The following is a 17,993-nucleotide window of genomic DNA, read 5'->3' as shown; positions in this document are numbered from 1 at the left end:
AACCTAAATTATTGACTAATATAAAATGATTATGACACTGATTTTACATGTAAAATAGACCCTGATTGTATTTTCTTCATGACAGACCTACCTTGTATAATTCCTGAGAGTCTTGTTTTCTGGCCTCCTCTATACAGTATTGCTGGTAATAATGACAGACCTACCTTGTATAATTCCTGAGAGTCTTGTTTTCTGGCCTCCTCTATACAGTATTGCTGGTAATAATGACAGACCTACCTTGTATAATTCCTGAGAGTCTTGTTTTCTGGCCTCCTCTATACAGTATTGCTGGTAATAATGACAGACCTACCTTGTATAATTCCTGAGAATCTTGTTTTCTAGCCTCCTCTATACAGTATTGCTGGTAATAATGGCAGGCTGACTTCCATTTACCATTAACCTAAAATATAGTGATACGTGACTAGACACCAGTAAGACAGCAACCAAACAACAATGCAAATTTGGATCCTGATACATGATTACTGTAAATTCAGACTAATTGATGAGACTGGTTAATGCATATGCAGGTATACAGATAAAAGTATTTGATATCAAAACGTGAGTTCTTTATATTGTGATTCTCACCTAGTAGCATTATTCACATAAATAAAAACCTCATAACAATTTCTGAATTTACAGTATTCATAATTCATTGGAACAGAAATGAGTTGTTTTGCATTTACAAATCAAAAAATTCCAAAGGCTAATTAAAGTCTCAATTGTCAGTTGAAAATAGCAACTCTTTCAATGGTTAAATTATGTAAGAATTTGTGTTAGTTGACCTGGAGCATGCATAGTGAAAAAGGGAAATAACTCTAAACTTAAAACTATGTCAATTGAAAATTGTATATAAACAGTCATTGAAGTTCTTTTCTTGAACATATAAAATATTGTATATAAACCGCCTGATGCTTATTTTTGCATTTTTGGAAAGCTGTCTCATTGATAATTACTTGTTATTCACCTAGAATTTACTCAATATATTGAACAGACAAATCAGGACCTATAACTCTGCACAGAATATTCATAAATGTAAAATTTCATGCAAGATGTATTTGAATAGACCAGATGTTTGCACAGATGTTAGTAGAGCTTCCTCTACACAGATGACCCCCACTTTTAGGTTGCATTTCTGTAAATATAGACAATGCAATTTCCCATAGGAACTCCTTTTACGGCTAAAACTGTACCACTTTTACAATGAAGTTTCGTAAAAAATTGTATCCTGGAATGGAAAGCTCATATGCACTACTATTTTTTGCAAAGGTCAAAATATAGGGCTGTGTGGCATATTTTCAACATTTATATGCCACAAACTTCTAAGAGTTTAAACCTTTACTCAAATTCTGTACTACCCCTCCCTTCTTTTTGGGTCTTCTTCAGAATTCAAGGCACCCGCTATTCATGTTTATTTATACTGGTAACATTCCCAAGTTATGTCTCTATGAGATAAAACACAGAGATCATATCTGGGAACCAGTACATAAACAAAACAAAATATCTATGAATATAATATATCCCCCCCCCCCCCCCCCTCCAAAAGAGGTGTGGTTTGTGAAACAGCTGTATTCATAAAGTGCAACCTGTAAGTATACAGCAAATTCATAGATTTTCTATTTATAAAGGATCATAACTCGAGAAGGTTGAAAGAAGTCACCCAAAATCAACATTGATTCATGTTTGGTGGTAATATTAAAGCACTGTGTGTAAGTTTCATAACATTTGATTGAGGCAAAGTAAAGTAGATTGCAGAAACAGCAAATTCAGCAATTTTTCCCTTTATAAAGGGACATAACTGGAGAAGAGCAAAAGTGACGCTACCCACATTCAAATTTGATCTGTGTTTGGTGGTAATAAGAATTAAGTACAAGTTTCATAACATTTGTTTGAGGAAAACTAAAGTTTGAAAATGGTAAACTTATTTTTGGACGTACAGACAATCAAGTGTAAAACTTAATGCCCCCTACATGTTTGGGCATTACAGGAAAAGAATGGTCAACAGAATATGACATCAGGGGACAAAAAAAAATTTGAAAGTGATAGGGTTTTAAAAAAATTTGTAAGAGTTCCGCAGAACCCAGTGTCTCACCTACTTTTGCTGTTAATCGCAGACTCAACAAAAATGAGGAAAAAAATTAATAAAAATATTCCTCTCTATACTATCTTTTGATAGTAAGTAGCTTCTGTCCAAGTTTGGTAAAAATCCAGGATACATGTAGTTTATGAATCTAATAAATGTTTTAAAAACTTAAACTGCAGACTGTATGTAATGTTAACTGGAAGAAAAACTAAGTCCATTTATAAGTAAAATAAGGAAAAAATGGAACAAAATTTTAACAAAATTTCCTTCTAGATACTAGCTTTTAATTATAAAACAAGCTTCTATCCAAGTTTGGTACAAATCCATGATAGTTTAAGAAAGTTGTTAAAAAGTTTAAGAAAGTTGTTAAAATTTTAAAAACTTTAACCACAGAGTGAATGTAATGTTTCCTGGCAGAAAAACTAAGTCCATTTATAAGTAAAATACGGAAAAAATGGAAATTTGTTTTTACAAAATTTACTTTTGAATATTATCTTATGATCATAAACAAGCTTCTGTCCAAGTTTGGTAGAAATCCAGGATAGTTTAAGAAAGTTATTAAAATTTCAAAAACTTTAACCACAGAGTGAATATTTGTGGACGCCGCCGCCGCCGACGGAATGTATGATCACTATGTATCGCTTTTTCAACAAAAGTCGAAGGCTCGACAAAAACATAAGGACGCCCCTCCCTTACCATTAAAACATGAAAACAACCCTTGGCACATTATAATAATTTCAGACTAATTTCTGGTAATGGTAGGATATAAATAACAAGCTATATCATGTATATGAATCTTACCCTTTTTTTAATAAAAGAAGAAAGACTTGTATCAAATAGTTCCTTCTCTGAGACATATGTGATCTGAAAATAAAAATAAAAATAAACAATCATTTCATGAAAAAAAAATGTCAATGAATAAATATCATACAAGTTCACACCTACTGCAAACTGGTGTCTTTTTGCAGAAAATAAATTTCCTGCTTTATAAAGGCCAACACTGTAAGATTGTATTTGTTTCTTTACTTTCAAAATGGTGTCTTTCATCAGAGATTAAATTTCTTGCTTTTTTAGGACCAAACTGGTGAGATTTTATTTGTTTCTATACTTGCAATGGAGTTTTGTCATGTGTGTGCATGATGGATGGATGGGTGGATTTTTATCTACACAGGCAAATTAAATGTATTTTCATGATTGCAAAGTGGAGTCTTTTTGCAGAGATTAAATTTCTCACTTTTTGAAGCCCAAACCTGTGAGATTTTACTTGTTTCTATACTTGCAATGGAGTATTGTCAAGTGTGTATAAAATGGATGAATGGATTGTTAACATCTAGAGGCTAGTTATATTATAATTCAGGGTGAGGACACGCTAATGTGATATGACTATAGACCCAGCTTTGTACAAGACCTACAGGAAGTTACAGTCAGCAGGAAAAGATGTCACCCTACCGGAAAAATTATTCTGACTTCGAGGTTACCAGTCTTTGGTCGAACCACTAAATGCTGGGTGTTTTGTAGAGAAGAAGCAAATACCAATTTTCAAGTCTTTGTTTTGAACTGGTCTTGAAACAGCATGCCACTATGACATCACTGAAGCAGTTCAGTGTGTGTAGAAATTTGTGTCATAAATAAATAAGTAAAATCTACTGTCTGTGTAGTTTGTTTTCTTTTATTTTCTAAAAAAAAGTGTGAGCCCTGAAATTTGTATCAAAAATTGTTTCTTTGCCATGACTTCTTTCGAGATAGTGTCGGGACTTTTTGCCAGTAATACAGAATATAATAAGTATACCATATCCCTTCTTTATCACTTTAAGTTACAAACCATTTTAGACCTTTCAACAGCATCTCTCTTTGCCCTTCTTTCACTCTTATCTTGAAACACCACCTCTGGTTCTAACAGTAACTGTTTCTTCCTATAATCCTCTCCTTCAAACTTATACAATGTGAACGGTTCCTCGTCCATCGTGAATGACTTCATGTTACCATCACTAACCTTATCCAGCTTACTTTTCACTTCATCAGTCTAAAAATAACAAGAATATGTGTCTAAAGAAAACCATGACCTTCTCACACTATCTGATTTCCATGTGCAGTGAACCATGAAATCTAGGTCAAATTGGTCAAAATCCTTATTTGCCATGTATTGTAAAAAGTTCACTTCATATTGAAACTACCCTGAACAAAAACTTTAACCTATCTTAAACAAAAACTTTAACCAGATATGGGACTAATGAAGGGACAGATGGCAGAGCTTAAAATATGAATAGTCTGATAGAACATATCAAATGCATATATTCAGGATGATAAAATGTTTAAATAAAAAAAAAATAAACAAAATTATTTTTCAGGCAATATTTTTTTTAAGGCATACAACAGGTATATAACATCTTCTGAACACTCCAAATAACTGAACAGATTTTAAAGGATGTACTCTACTCTAGACAGTCAAAGCAACAGGGATAATATTACTGTAATCAGCCTTGTAAAGTCTGTGTTACATTGTCCTTAACCCCTTTTTGCCACCAGAATCCAGGAAATAAACTTTTTGTAACTGCTTGAAATCATGCATATATACTAAACTAAGTCCTGTATGCATCTTTTTTATATTTATTACAATCTATAATGTATTATTATCGACAAATAATATTTCACTCAATGCTAATCAACCTTCCAGTTTGTTGCCAAAAGTTACCGGATCATGACATTATAAAAAATCAACACAGAGCATGTGGACCACATGACAAATAAGTGAATTGATAGAGCTGTGATATTTTTTTTGTATTTCCTATGTGTTCCAATTTGATAATCAAACTTTACTTAACATTTAATTAATGTGTTGTAATTAAATTGTTCTTTAAGAACACTATGGCATTTATTTTAGCCCTCCCCCTTTTTTCCAAAGTCCGTTACTTTTTGTTTTCTGTTAATTTCAATTATTTTCAGGTTTTTCTGTATTCTATGAACATACACATAAAATAAATAAAGTGTATTTGCTATTTACTATCAATTCCAAGTTTAATACTATCCACGGCGGTCACTGATATATTATATATAGATTCTCTATATAATATATCAGTGACCGCCATAGATAGTAAACTAGGAATTGATAGTAAATAGCAAATACACTTTATTTATAGTATATGTATGATCATAGTATACAGAAAAACGTGAAAACCATTTTCCTGTCCCCAAGTACTTATATTATGAAAATTATGTGTAATTTTAAAACAGTCCTAAACGGAAGTCTTGTCTACAACTTAAAAGTCCGTCCGATGACGGAAATAATATTCGGACGTCTTTTTTTTCGTTTTCCTCCCAAAATAACCCAAACTGAAAGATCATAAGCGAGGATGACAAATACGACTATGCATGGTACCTATAGGACACAGAGGCATGCTGATTAATTTATTGTGGAAGGAAGAGAAGTGACACACAAAATAAGGTCTTCTCATTTAAAAGTATAGATATGACTCTTAACTTCTTAGTCATTTTGGTCTCTGTGGCAGAGTTGTCTCATTGGCAATAATACCACATCTTCTTATTTCTAAATTAAGTTGAATATTTTCATGATTATCAGTGGTACAAAAATTACATTAACTTATGAATAAGAGAAATGATACAAAATAACTGACCTTTGTTTTTCCTTTGGATAGAATTTGATCAATATTTTCGTCTGTGATTTCTGAATCTTTGGAGGCACATACATGTCTGGCTCCATGTTGGATCATAGATAACATGTTCTTCTTATCTAATTTCCTGGAATCATGTTGTAATCTTCCTGTAAAAATTTTTGGTAATTAGTTAAAGACACCACAATGGAAACCAGACAAAAACATCTTTGTGCCAAATATAAGTTGTTGGAATCATGTTGTAATCTTCCTGTAATTTGTAAAAATATTATGCAAATTAATTCATTACACCACATGGAAACCAGAGACAAAAACATCTTTGTGCCGAATATAACTTGTTGAAATCTTTCTGTAAAAATATTAAGCTTCTTAATTAAATACACCACAGAGAAACCAAATACAACAAGAATGTGTCCATAGTACACGGATGCCCCACTCGCACTATCATTTTCAGTGGTCAATTTTTGACATTTACTTGAAATTTCTGTTTCTTTGACATATCTTTCCTTTGGAAACACATACCAAATTTGTTTGCTTCAAAAGACAAATGCAAGTGGATTTTTGTAAAAACATTAGGAATATCTTCTCTTCATAAGTGTGCTTAGGATTTGTGTAATAATTTTTTTGAAATAATTCATTTTTATCACATTTTCATGATTTTAGTCAAAAAACGACATTTTTTGCTTTATATTTATCCAATTTAAAAAAATTTCATAAGCAATTTGTTGATAAAAATTGGCACAAATAATTTTCAGGGCTATTCCATTAAAATGTCTGTGGGAGGGTAGGAAGAGAAGTTTAATTATTGAATGTGGGTCATGGGTCTTTTTCAGTTTGCATCTATTACCATTATGCAAAATTATCTAAAAAATGGTTCTTGGTTGTAGGGATATTTTGAAAGTCCCTTCCTGACCTCCACATACATTTTAATGGAATAGCCCTCACTCAAAATCAAGCCAAATGTCATTTTTAAAAAGAGAGGTCTATGAACTTGTTTCCAAGTTAAATCAGTTTGAACAAGTAAAACTGTGAGCTACTGCTCACTGATGATACCCTCGCCGAAATATTTCGGTAAACAGGAAGTTGTTGAGTGATGAATCTGAAAACTCATCACACGGTGTAACTTACTTATATAAACCCTGAAACCAAATTTCAGAAATCCTTGTCAAGTAGTTCCTGAGAAAAATGCGACAAAAATATTCATGGGACGGACGGACTGACGGAAGGACAGACAGAGGTAAAACAGTATACCCCCACATTTTTAAAGCGGGTGTATAATGATAAAAATCAGTTGAAAAATGCATCTTTTCCCAATACATGTCACAGTTTTAAGTCGTGAAAAATAACATTTTACCTAAGCAAAGTTATTACCTCACTGTAACTGTATCATATGCCCTTAACCAAAGCCATACATGTGTAAATGAAGAAAAAGGTGACCTAAATTTAGTGTGGTGCATGTGAACAAGTTAATTGAAAGCTAGTTTAGGCATAATAATGGTCAAAGAAATATATTTAAAGCTAATTTAACTGCTTATGATCACTGAGTGGAAAAATTACTTTTATTTCATATTGAGAAATGCATTGTATTAAGTAAATGGAATAAAAGTTAGTGTTTTGAATAGGAGTTATTTTCCTTTTTCATAATTTTAGGTAGAAAAGATAATTTTATATGCCTTGTACTACTTTTGAAAATAACGCAATCTTTAATAAAATCACTTTCTTGGTCAAGTATGACTAAACAAATACACATCATTTTAATATAATAAATTGCTTGACATTGGCATAAATTGGATTTAATGTATTTTCACCTCACTGCAATATACATGTATATGTTAGGTAAGGTCTGGAATATAATTAAATATTTAGCTGTCAAGCTCAGTGCAATCTTTACCTCCAAAATAATCTCCCATTGTGTTTTGTCAGTTTCTTATCAAAGGACTAGCGCTGTGATTTAAACTGACATTCCAGTTAATACCATTATTAATACTGTAAAATCAGAAATTTGTGTGTGCATTTAATGTTGTGATTTGTTGAACAATAGACAAAAATAAGAAATCGATTACTGTAATTCATCAAACGTTCCATAATTCTGAATTCATGTTTTTATTCATGCCAAACCTATCTTGCTGCAGTTTTCATAATACTGTTAATTCAGAAATTATTGGGTGCATTTATTATTGTGTTATTGGACAATCTATATATACACAAATGAGTTTTATAGCCATTTTAAGAAATCCTGCATTAAAATTATGCTACCATAATTCAAAATACAAATCATTTTATTGCAACACCTATCTCGTCACAATTTTCAAAATAATAAAATCCTCGCAAACATTTCTGAATTTATAGTTTCCATAAACCAGATGATCAGATTTGAAGTTAGAATCATACCTTGTTGAATAACAATCCTATCAAGCCTCAGTTTCATCTCAGCCCTTTCTATGATTCTCTCCTCCACAGTATTTTCCGTAATGAAACGGAAGATTTGTACTTGTTTTGTCTGACCAATTCGATGTGCTCTATCCTGGAAGAGACAAAATTACCATGTTAACTGAAACATATTTGTCATTTTGGGTTTTTTAACAAGACATTGCCACTATACGGTATTGGTTTTGCTCAATGGTGAAGTCTTAAGGTGAAACATAGTAGCTTACATTAACATCTTTTGGTATTAGGTGGATAGTTTTCTCATTGGCCAATCATACCATATATCCATTTGTTCATAATTTGTAACATACATTAGATACAATCCAGGTAAACTTATCAGTCCTTTAAATAAACTTATTCTAAAAGGTTACCTATTCAACACTGAAATTAAATCTTTGAATATTGTTTTTATTGGTATAAATATTGATTTTGTTGTCAGTAAATTAAAACCATACTAAATATTACACATATGTACTTTCACGGTACTAAAATCTGTCGATACCTATAGTTTGGCATTGCACAAGGTCATGTTTTTCTCTGACTGTTAATGAAGTCTTTACACTAAATCTATTGGATGTTGGATGTGTACCGATTTATATTTTAGTCTATGATACATGATTTGTTTTATTAGTTGTTATTGGCTTTGAACAAGCTGTCAGTAACTGGGAGTACTCTCATATCTGTACTTAGTGTCTTTTTGTTGTGTGGATGTATAAGTACCCGTCCACATCCACTTTTTGTTTTTGTTAGATGTATTTCTATCAACTGATTTTTATAGTTTGTTCTTATGTTGTACTATCACACCACTGTCCCAGGTTAAGGGGAGGGGTGAGTGCTCACAAACATGTTTAACCTCGCCATATTCTTGATGTGCCTGTCCCAAGTCAGGAGTCTGTAGTTCAGTGGTTGTCGATGGTTCATGTCTGTCATATTTGTTTTTTGTAAATTGTTTTGTTATAAATTAGGCAGTTAGTTTTCTCAATTGAATTGTTTCATATTCTTCATGTCGGGGCCTTTATAGCCTTTATAGCCAACCATACGGTTTTTCTCATTGTTGAAGGCCGTACGGTTGCCTATAATTGCTTACATCCACTTCATTTGAACTTTGGTGGATAGTTGTGTCATTGGCAATCATACCACATCTCCTTATTTTTATATTTAGCAAATTTGATTATTTTTCTTTCATCTTTATTCTGTAATTGTAATGTTTTGGGCACCTATTCACACCATTAGCTATAGGTTGTTATGGAACATCACTGACATGCTGTGGTACAGCAACTGCGGACCACTTATTCAGAACACCAGAGGTCAACGGTGGCATCTAGTGGTGTTCATGATGCCCACCAGAGGTCAATCGTGGCATTTAGTGGAGTTCATGATGCCAATCTTCAGTTTTCTGTGTAATGTTATATATGTGGACTGTTCATTTGCCTTGTGTCATGATGCTATCTGTCCTTTGACTTTCTTCAACTTATGGGTTTTGATTGTTCCTTGCTATCTTCTCCCCCTTTTTCTATAATTTTCACTTAGTTTAAACATATTTTATTTGCTGAAATATGCAAAAGGGATAAGACACAACTTAATGAAACTTAGCAGGAACTGCTCAACCTTTCAGGGCACCTGAGATCACCCCAAATTTTTGGTGGGGTTACAGTTGCTAAGTCTTTAGTTTTCTATATTGTGTTATGTGTACTATTGTTTCTATGTTTGTCTTTTTCTTTTTTAGCCATGGCGTTGTCAGTTTAATTTCAACTTATGATTTTGGAATGTCACTTTGGTATCTTTTGCCTCACTTTTTATAAAGTCTTTTCCCATAATTTTCGCTATTGAAGGGTACTTACCATAGCCTGTAAGTCACTCTGTGGATTCCAGTCTGAGTCATAAAAGATAACAATATCAGCTGTAGCCAGGTTAATACCAAGTCCTCCAGCTCTGGTACTCAGCAGGAAAATAAACTTTTTACTGTCTTTCTTGTTAAACTCATTGATAGCTTCCTGTAATTAGACAATACAGTAACAGTCCTCAGATCTTCTCAACAGAAAAAATTGATTGTGTAATGCCTCTTTATAAACTCCTGTCATTATATTAGCATTATTACACCTCAATCTCCTTTTCTCAACATGAATATACCATTTGAATTGTCTTTCTTGTCAATCTCACTGCCATTCAAAAAATTACTTTTTGATACTGGAAAACACGAAATTTAGTCAAACGGAATCAATTTAAAAAAAAAAAAAAATCATAAAATTTTAACCCTAAAGATATTGATGTTTCTACAGTATAATCTTTCCAACATTACGGTCGTCCCCAAGGCTTTGAGAAATCAACTGGACATTTGGTCCAGTAAACCATTCTTCTCAACTGGACCAGACTCTTTTTTACTGTACATTTACACATATGATTTGGTCAAAATAAAAGTTTTACTGGTCATTTGGTCCAGTAATGCATATCACTTAACTGGACCAAACCAATTTTTTCTGGTCTTTGCCCAATGTCCTGCGACCTTGAGAATGACAAATGCAACAATCCCTTCATATGTACCCTCATCCCTGTACCTAGTCCTTAAACTTCCAAAATAACTCTTAACAATAAGTAGGAACTGATATACTTACAGTTCTCTCTGAGTGAGCAGTGCTTCCATCTAATCTACAGAATTCATATCCCTGCCAAAATACATAGTCCTCTAAAATGTCCATCATTCTGGTCATCTGACAGAATAACAGGACTCTGTGACCTAAAAACAACAAAGAATACATTTTTGTTATATACCACTGTTTTAGAACTTTCCCTTTCAGCATGTTTAGTTTGTAAACTCAACTACTCCCTTATTTTACAAAATTTATCAAAAAATAAAAAAAAGATCTAAGGGCTATTCCATTTAAACATAGCTCAACCCCCAGGAAGGCACCTGAAATTTCAAGGTACCCCCCCATAGAAGTGATATTCTTCAAGTTCAGCAATGGTAGAGAAGTGATTTTTTCTGTTCCACCACCACCAATAGAAGTGTTTTTTTTTACATCCAGACACCTCCTACAGAAGCAATTTTTTTCTTTATAATTTACTGCCACCAACAGAAGCAAATTTAAAATTCTTATTTGTTTTTAAAAAGGCAAAATTGGAGGGTATCAAAATTAATTTAATTTTGAGATGAGAAAGTTTTTTTTTGACAACAATCTCTGTCAGAAACCTTTTGCTGGGTATATCATGTTGTTTTGTTATATATACTATATGTACCTATGTTTTTGGGATGTGGAATGGCATAATACACTGTCCCAATTGTGTGAAAGTCAAGGGTACAAGTTCACTATATTATTATTTATTTCAGAGGAAAGGAAAAAGTTTCAAGGTCAAATTTATAGGAAGAAGCAAAACATAAATTATTTTCAATTCTAATGACAGAATACTTCTGACATCTTAAACTACATTTTGTAAAATTATTTTGTCATTTTTTTTTTGTAAGGCAATACAAAGTATTCTGTTTAAATACTCCATGTATACCTGTATATTTTTGTTACCACTTGTTCAATTAATTTATGCAACTGTTTGCACATCATGATTGGATTTAATTGAGTTGTTTGTTAAAATCACATACCCCTGGTTGCAATCAGGGATGGATTCATGATTTGATGTTTGGGGCAATGGAAAGCTGATTGCTTCTAGGCCTAAAAATAGGGAAAATGGGATGAAAAAGAAAAAAAAATAGTGGAGGGGTGGGAGCACACATTTGTAAAAAGAGATCCTTGATCCACCCCTGGCAATGCACACTGAGGGTTGATAATAAATATTCATAACTTGAACCTTTTAATCAGTATGAAGGCACAGTCATTCAATATTAAAGATATCTTAAAGTTATGCATCTTAATTTCTACTTGCACAGTTCACAATCATATAAAACTCATTGGGTTCTAAGCGTGACGCGGGAATGGTCGATTTTTGTTAAGCGTGACACAGGAAAATCAAATAAATAAGCGTGAAAACGGGAAATGAAGTCCGGCGGGACACATGAAATTACAAAAAATCTCTTCACTCTTTTTTTATCCCATGGAACTAAACAAGGGGACATTTTTGTTCAGTGACATAGACAAGTAATACCGGTAAGTGGTCTGCTTTTACGAGACCTCCATGTTATAAACATATGGGTCGTTTTCAAAAAATGTCCGAATTTGATTTCAAATTTCCCCCAAAAAAAAGATGCTGGTAACAATATTTTAATGACTAAATTGAATTAACAAGCATGTAAGTAAACAAAGTCTAGAATATGCAATCTTAAAAACCAAGATTTTATTTTTGGCACTGGAACATGTAAGAAGACCTGTAATGGAATAGGTCCACTTCATAACAAAACAGAATAAATTGATTTTTTAGTCTTAATTGCCCTTTTAATAAATGTTCATTTCCAATTAAAAGATGATGGTATGTGTCCACTTCATAACGACATTTGTCCACTTCATAATGTTATTTACATTATGAAGTGGACGTATTTGCCTCATGAAGTCATTTAGTTCACCACTAACACTACTAGAAGAATTTCAATTGCAGAATGCATTTGTGCCAATTGGTCTGTATGTTTTTCTAAAATCTCGAGTTTTTGGCTTTTTGTGCATTTTTTCTTAAATGTTGTTTTTGATTGGACAATTTAAAAAGTACTGGGCTTCTCTACTGTACTTACATGTAAAAATCTCCCTTTTAACCAAACTAAAAGCTTCTACCATGCTGCCATATTGTCAATAGGAAGTAGAGTTAGTCAGTGAATAGCAGATTCTTGGAAACTGTTAGGATAATGGAAAGAGTTCATACGCAAAGAAGTATTGTTTCGTTATGAAGTGGACATGGAGTCAAGGGACACGAAGAAAACAGCTACTGCAGAAAATTTTTTTTATAGTTGAGCAATAAAAATAAGTTGCAGATAATTTCATGTATTACAGGAATCTTGAGTAAAAAAATTGTACAAAAAAAAACATTTTTGAAAAAGATACATAATTGTGAAATATGTGTTTTTAGACCAGGGACAAGGGAAAAGGCAGTTGTAAAACTAATTAATATTGACTTTATTGCGAAAACTAAAAGTAAATATCTAAAGCAGTTTTTTCTGTAGATCCTTAGGACAGAAATTCGGACATTTTTTGAAAACGACCCATATTGCATATAAAGTGATATAAATCAAGCAGTTTGTGTGTGCGTGTGTGGGTGGTTGGATCTCTTTAGACACTCTCTTTCATCCATGGAACTAATAAGGGGACATTTTTGTTCAGTGACATAGACAAATTATTTAAACCATTTTTTAACACAGTCATTGACAACAATTTTATTTCCCATTTCGTATCTGATGAAATAAAACATTTGAAAAACGACCAATCTTCCTCCCCACACAAGATGAATGTGCCTAACTTCTGTCCCCTTAATTTATGTGAAACTTAAAAGTCATTTTGAAGAGGCTATTTATGTCTGATTTTATGAGACTCGTGACATGAGAATAGAACACTGAAAGTGTACCATGGTGGTTGTTTTCTGGTAAACTCTGTTGTAGAAATATTGAACCAGGTTGTTTACATTGAACAGACGACCACGCCGACATTATAATATAATATACATCTAAACAGCTCTGTTATACCCGGTGGCAATCCAATTGTTGTTAACCACGACGAGACGTCTGCTAAACCCCAGGACGCCACCATTGCGAAATGGGAGATAATCCAAATTTCACGGGAGATAACCCAAATTTGTAACCCGTATGAACATAAACCGGAAGTACATAAAACCAAATGATTCTCTCACCATTCATAAAAACAGCCCCCCAGAGAAGCATTTTCATTCAAGCTAACAATATCCATGTAGAGATGCAATTTTTTTTAATACACACCACTGGATAGAAGCAATTTATTTCAGACAACAGCCAGGGATAGATTTTTTTTCTTTGCCGTCCGTGGGTATGAGCTATGTTTAAATGGAATAGCCCTTAGCTAAATAGACTACTACATGTATATTTGATTGGATATCATCAACTGAAGTCTATCTCTGTTGTTCTATGTTGACTTTGTCTGTATGTCAGTCTTTTGTATGAGTTGGGTGTTGGTGGTTAATGAGATCTCTTATGCTGTGCAATATTTCTAGAGAATTATGAAGTCAAAATAAATACTAAATCTCTCATTGTCCTTCAGTAACTTGCTCTCAATTATTGGTGTTCCACATTTTAGTCCTGATGGTGACTGATGAAGGTCATCAAGAAACGGGGTCCATGGAATTCATTATCAAGAATATTTTGTTTTTGTTTTTCCCCTATAGAACTGACATTTTCCATTAGAATATGAATAAATGGAAATGTGGAATATACATTGACAACACAAACAAAAAAGACATCTATTAAATGCTTTATCCCTTACCTTCCTTCTGTAACTTGGGTAATAATTTATGTAGAACAGACATTTTCCCACAGGAATCTACTAAATGCAAATCAGTAGTAAAAGGAGGACCTGCAATAAAAAGCTTGGTATCATAAATAACTATATAATAAGCAGTTTCACCTCTGAACCCAATTTTAAGCATGATGGTATATAAGGCATGGTCATGTGGGGTTACAACCACTTCAAATACTATTATTATGCTTCATGTTAAAATGCAAACTTTTTATTGGTGACATTCTACTCTTGCACACAGCTCTATTTCAGAGGGTAACAGTCACTCTCTGGTGCAGAGCCAATCAATAACCAATAATTGAAAAGCAAATAACTTACTTTAATATAGACCTATAATTCAAAACAATTCAATGATCAATATTTTAAAGACAATATTAAAAAAACATCCAGTATAATAAATCAAATTAAAAAAACACATAGCTGAGAGGGTAATAGTGCAGATTGTTACCTCTTCAAAAATCTTGTATTAATAAGTTGTCTTCACCTAGGTTGACAACATTTTCTCAGGTAAACAATCTGCTCTGTCACCTATTTAGTATGTGGTATATATAAATATATTCAAGTCTAAATTGAAAACAACCTTCAAACCTATGATTGCGTTGGATAAAAACCGCAATTTTTATATGTGTGCATGTAGAACAAATTTCTTGGTAGAGGGGTCTAAATACAGCACAAACAACATTTTCCAAAAGACCAAAAAATTGAAAAAGTATATTTTAACAAAACACATTTGACTAGCAGGTCGAACAACGGATGTTCTTAAACCCTGCTGACTGCCATGGTGATTGCCAAATAAACGGATAACCAGAAGTAACATAAACTGTTAACACAGAGATATGTCTTGCCTATTTGTTATTTTGATAATGCAAATGTTGAAATTAAAATAGCAATACTTTAACATGTAAGTTATGCAAATATTCAAAGTCAATGAACCATGACTGAAGGTACAGGGCTAAACAATCTCCATGGAAATGAGATGTGCCAATGCTAATACAACTGCAAACCAAATACCATTGACTTTTCATAAGTCGTTCCCTTTAAACAAACCTAAACACAAACATTAACCTGTAAACTATGTAAAAGTTTCAAAGTCAATGAACCATAATTAGGGGTGGGGTTATATAATCTCCATGGAAATGAAACTTGCAAATGCCAATACATTTGCATACCGAATATCATTCACTTAATATTAGTTGTTCATCTTGAACTGACCTAATCACAAACCAATACATGTAAACTAAGCAAAAGTTTCAAAGTCAATAGACCATGACTGAGGGGTAAGGACCAAATATTCTCCATGGAAATGAGATGTGCTAATGCTTATACAACTGCATACAAATTATCATTGACCTACCACTAACAGTTACCCTTAAACTAACCTAATCACAAACTAATACATGAAAACTAAGCAAAAGTTTCAAAGTCAATAGACCATGAATGAGGGGGCAGGGCTAAATTATCTCCATGGAAATGAGATATGCCAATGCTTATACAACTGCATACCAAATATCATTGACCTACTACTAGTGGTTCCCCATAAACTGACCTAATCACAAACTAATACATGTAAACTAGGCAAAGTTTCAAAGCCAAAAGACCTTGACTGAGGGGGCAGGGCTAAAAAATCTCCATGGTAATGAGATGTGCCAATTCTTATACAACTGCATACCAAATATCATTGACCTACCACTAGTGGTTCACCATGAACTAGACCTAATCACAAACTAATACATTGTTGACGCCGCCGCCGCCGTCGACAGCATACCTATGTCTCGCTTTTTGACTCCGTCAAGGCGAGACAAAAATGGATCTTAATTATAAATTTAATACCAAACAGAAAATAATAAACTTGCGGAAAAGATGGTATACCGCAAACATGAGGTATATATATATTAGCATTTAAAAAGTCTATATCAAAAGATAACTTTTGTAGCATGAACTAATTCGATCTCAGTTGTAAGTTTTTTTTCAACCAAATGCCAAATATCAAGTCTAAGTCAAAATCTTAAAAAAGTTCTAGCTTGCTTTTTCTTCCTGATTATCATGATTATAGCTGCAAATAAGAAATAAGAAGCACTTGATATGGGACAGACAAACGATTGATAGACAAAAAACAAAAATCCTGTCTTCTATCTTGATGGGGAATAAAAATAATACCATTTTTTTGGAAAATGTTTATATTTAGAACTTAAGTGCCATAGCTCAATTAAACTTCATATCTAGTATAAACTTCATTTTGTTCGAAAAAAATGTATGCCATTTTTTAAAATTGATCTAATAATTTACATTTTTCAGACTTAAAGTTTCTTTCCATTATATTTCACAATATCAACCGTAACTTGAATTTATGAGCACAATAATTTACTAAAATTCACTAGCAATTTGAGGCTCAGAAATCAATGTGTGTTAAAATATTTCATTATTTACAAATATTATTCATTGACTTGTCCTTAACTGTCAAAACACATCACACAGTGAAGCATGCTCACATGAAACTTGATATCAAATTTCATGAAGCTCTGGTCTATAGTACCTGAGAAAAATATGTTAGAAAATAAATTGTATCGAGGGATGGAGGGATGGAGGTTTGGTAGTTCGATTAAAACGAAAACCAGAAGTTTGACAGACCAAGGGACACAACTCTTGCTTAGCTTGGTAAGGCTAAAATAAATCCGGATGAATATAGGTAGGGGATCGATATTCTGGTCTCAGGTTGATGTTTCTTATTTATTTCTTTGTACAGTTGCAATTTTTTTTTAATTTAAAAATTTTAGTCGAGAGAGTTATTTCCAATCGATCTTAGCCTTATTTAAAGTTTACAAAATTGTTCATTCTCGTATATATATATAAGAGATGTTGGAAAATTTAGATTTCTTTTCATTTTCTTTTATTTCAATCTTTTTCTGCAAGAGAAAATACAAAAAGTTAAACACACAGATTGAGTAGTTTTGAGTTGATCACCAATGGAAGTCTTAATCACGCTTTATACACAACCAAGCTCATTAATGTATGATTACGGTTAATTGTTTTTAAATATTTTAAATAGTTTTTCATAAACTATAACAATCTATCACTAATTATTTATCGTGGTGATCAAAGATGATCTTAGGTAATCACTTGTGGAACAAGAATGTCTTAAATCAATACAGTGGTAAGTGACCAGAAATTTGATTACACGTGTATTGTCAGATTAACTCCTCAATCCATTTAAATACCGAGATCATGTTTTGACATATGTGTTTAAGTTTGAGTTAAATAATGAATTTTGAAAGCTTTTGTTACACTTGTGACTGTAAATTTTGTTCAAGTCAACCAAAATTTCCATTAACCCAATTTCAACTCATCAGGAGTCAAAATACATATATTTATATGGAACAAAGTTCAGGCCATCGGGAATACTTCGACTCATCCAAAATTTCAAGACAGAGAGAGTTAACTGTATTA

At 32.7% G+C, this 17,993-nt stretch overlaps 1 protein-coding gene across 3 annotated transcripts in view; it reads right to left on the bottom strand.

Annotated features, from left to right (window-relative positions):
• Positions 1–17,993, bottom strand: part of LOC127716379 (SWI/SNF-related matrix-associated actin-dependent regulator of chromatin subfamily A member 5-like) — a 64,569-nt gene that overhangs the window by 19,836 nt on the left and 26,740 nt on the right. For all 3 annotated transcript variants that reach the window (XM_052222561.1, XM_052222562.1, XM_052222563.1), the window contains exons 12-19: positions 14,517–14,606; positions 10,749–10,870; positions 9,978–10,130; positions 8,101–8,233; positions 5,713–5,858; positions 3,903–4,103; positions 2,882–2,944; positions 311–400 (exon numbers count right to left, since the gene is read on the bottom strand). In XM_052222561.1, the coding sequence (XP_052078521.1) occupies positions 311–400; positions 2,882–2,944; positions 3,903–4,103; positions 5,713–5,858; positions 8,101–8,233; positions 9,978–10,130; positions 10,749–10,870; positions 14,517–14,606 (998 nt within the window). The remainder of the gene's footprint in view (positions 1–310; positions 401–2,881; positions 2,945–3,902; positions 4,104–5,712; positions 5,859–8,100; positions 8,234–9,977; positions 10,131–10,748; positions 10,871–14,516; positions 14,607–17,993) is intronic.

This window comes from Mytilus californianus, unplaced genomic scaffold (genome assembly GCF_021869535.1).
Source record: "Mytilus californianus isolate M0D057914Y unplaced genomic scaffold, xbMytCali1.0.p SCAF_9, whole genome shotgun sequence".
In the NCBI taxonomy this organism is placed as follows: domain Eukaryota; kingdom Metazoa; phylum Mollusca; class Bivalvia; order Mytilida; family Mytilidae; genus Mytilus; species Mytilus californianus.
The sequence above is the reverse complement of the archived record's forward strand: the minus strand, read 5'-3'. Positions and strand labels throughout refer to the sequence as shown.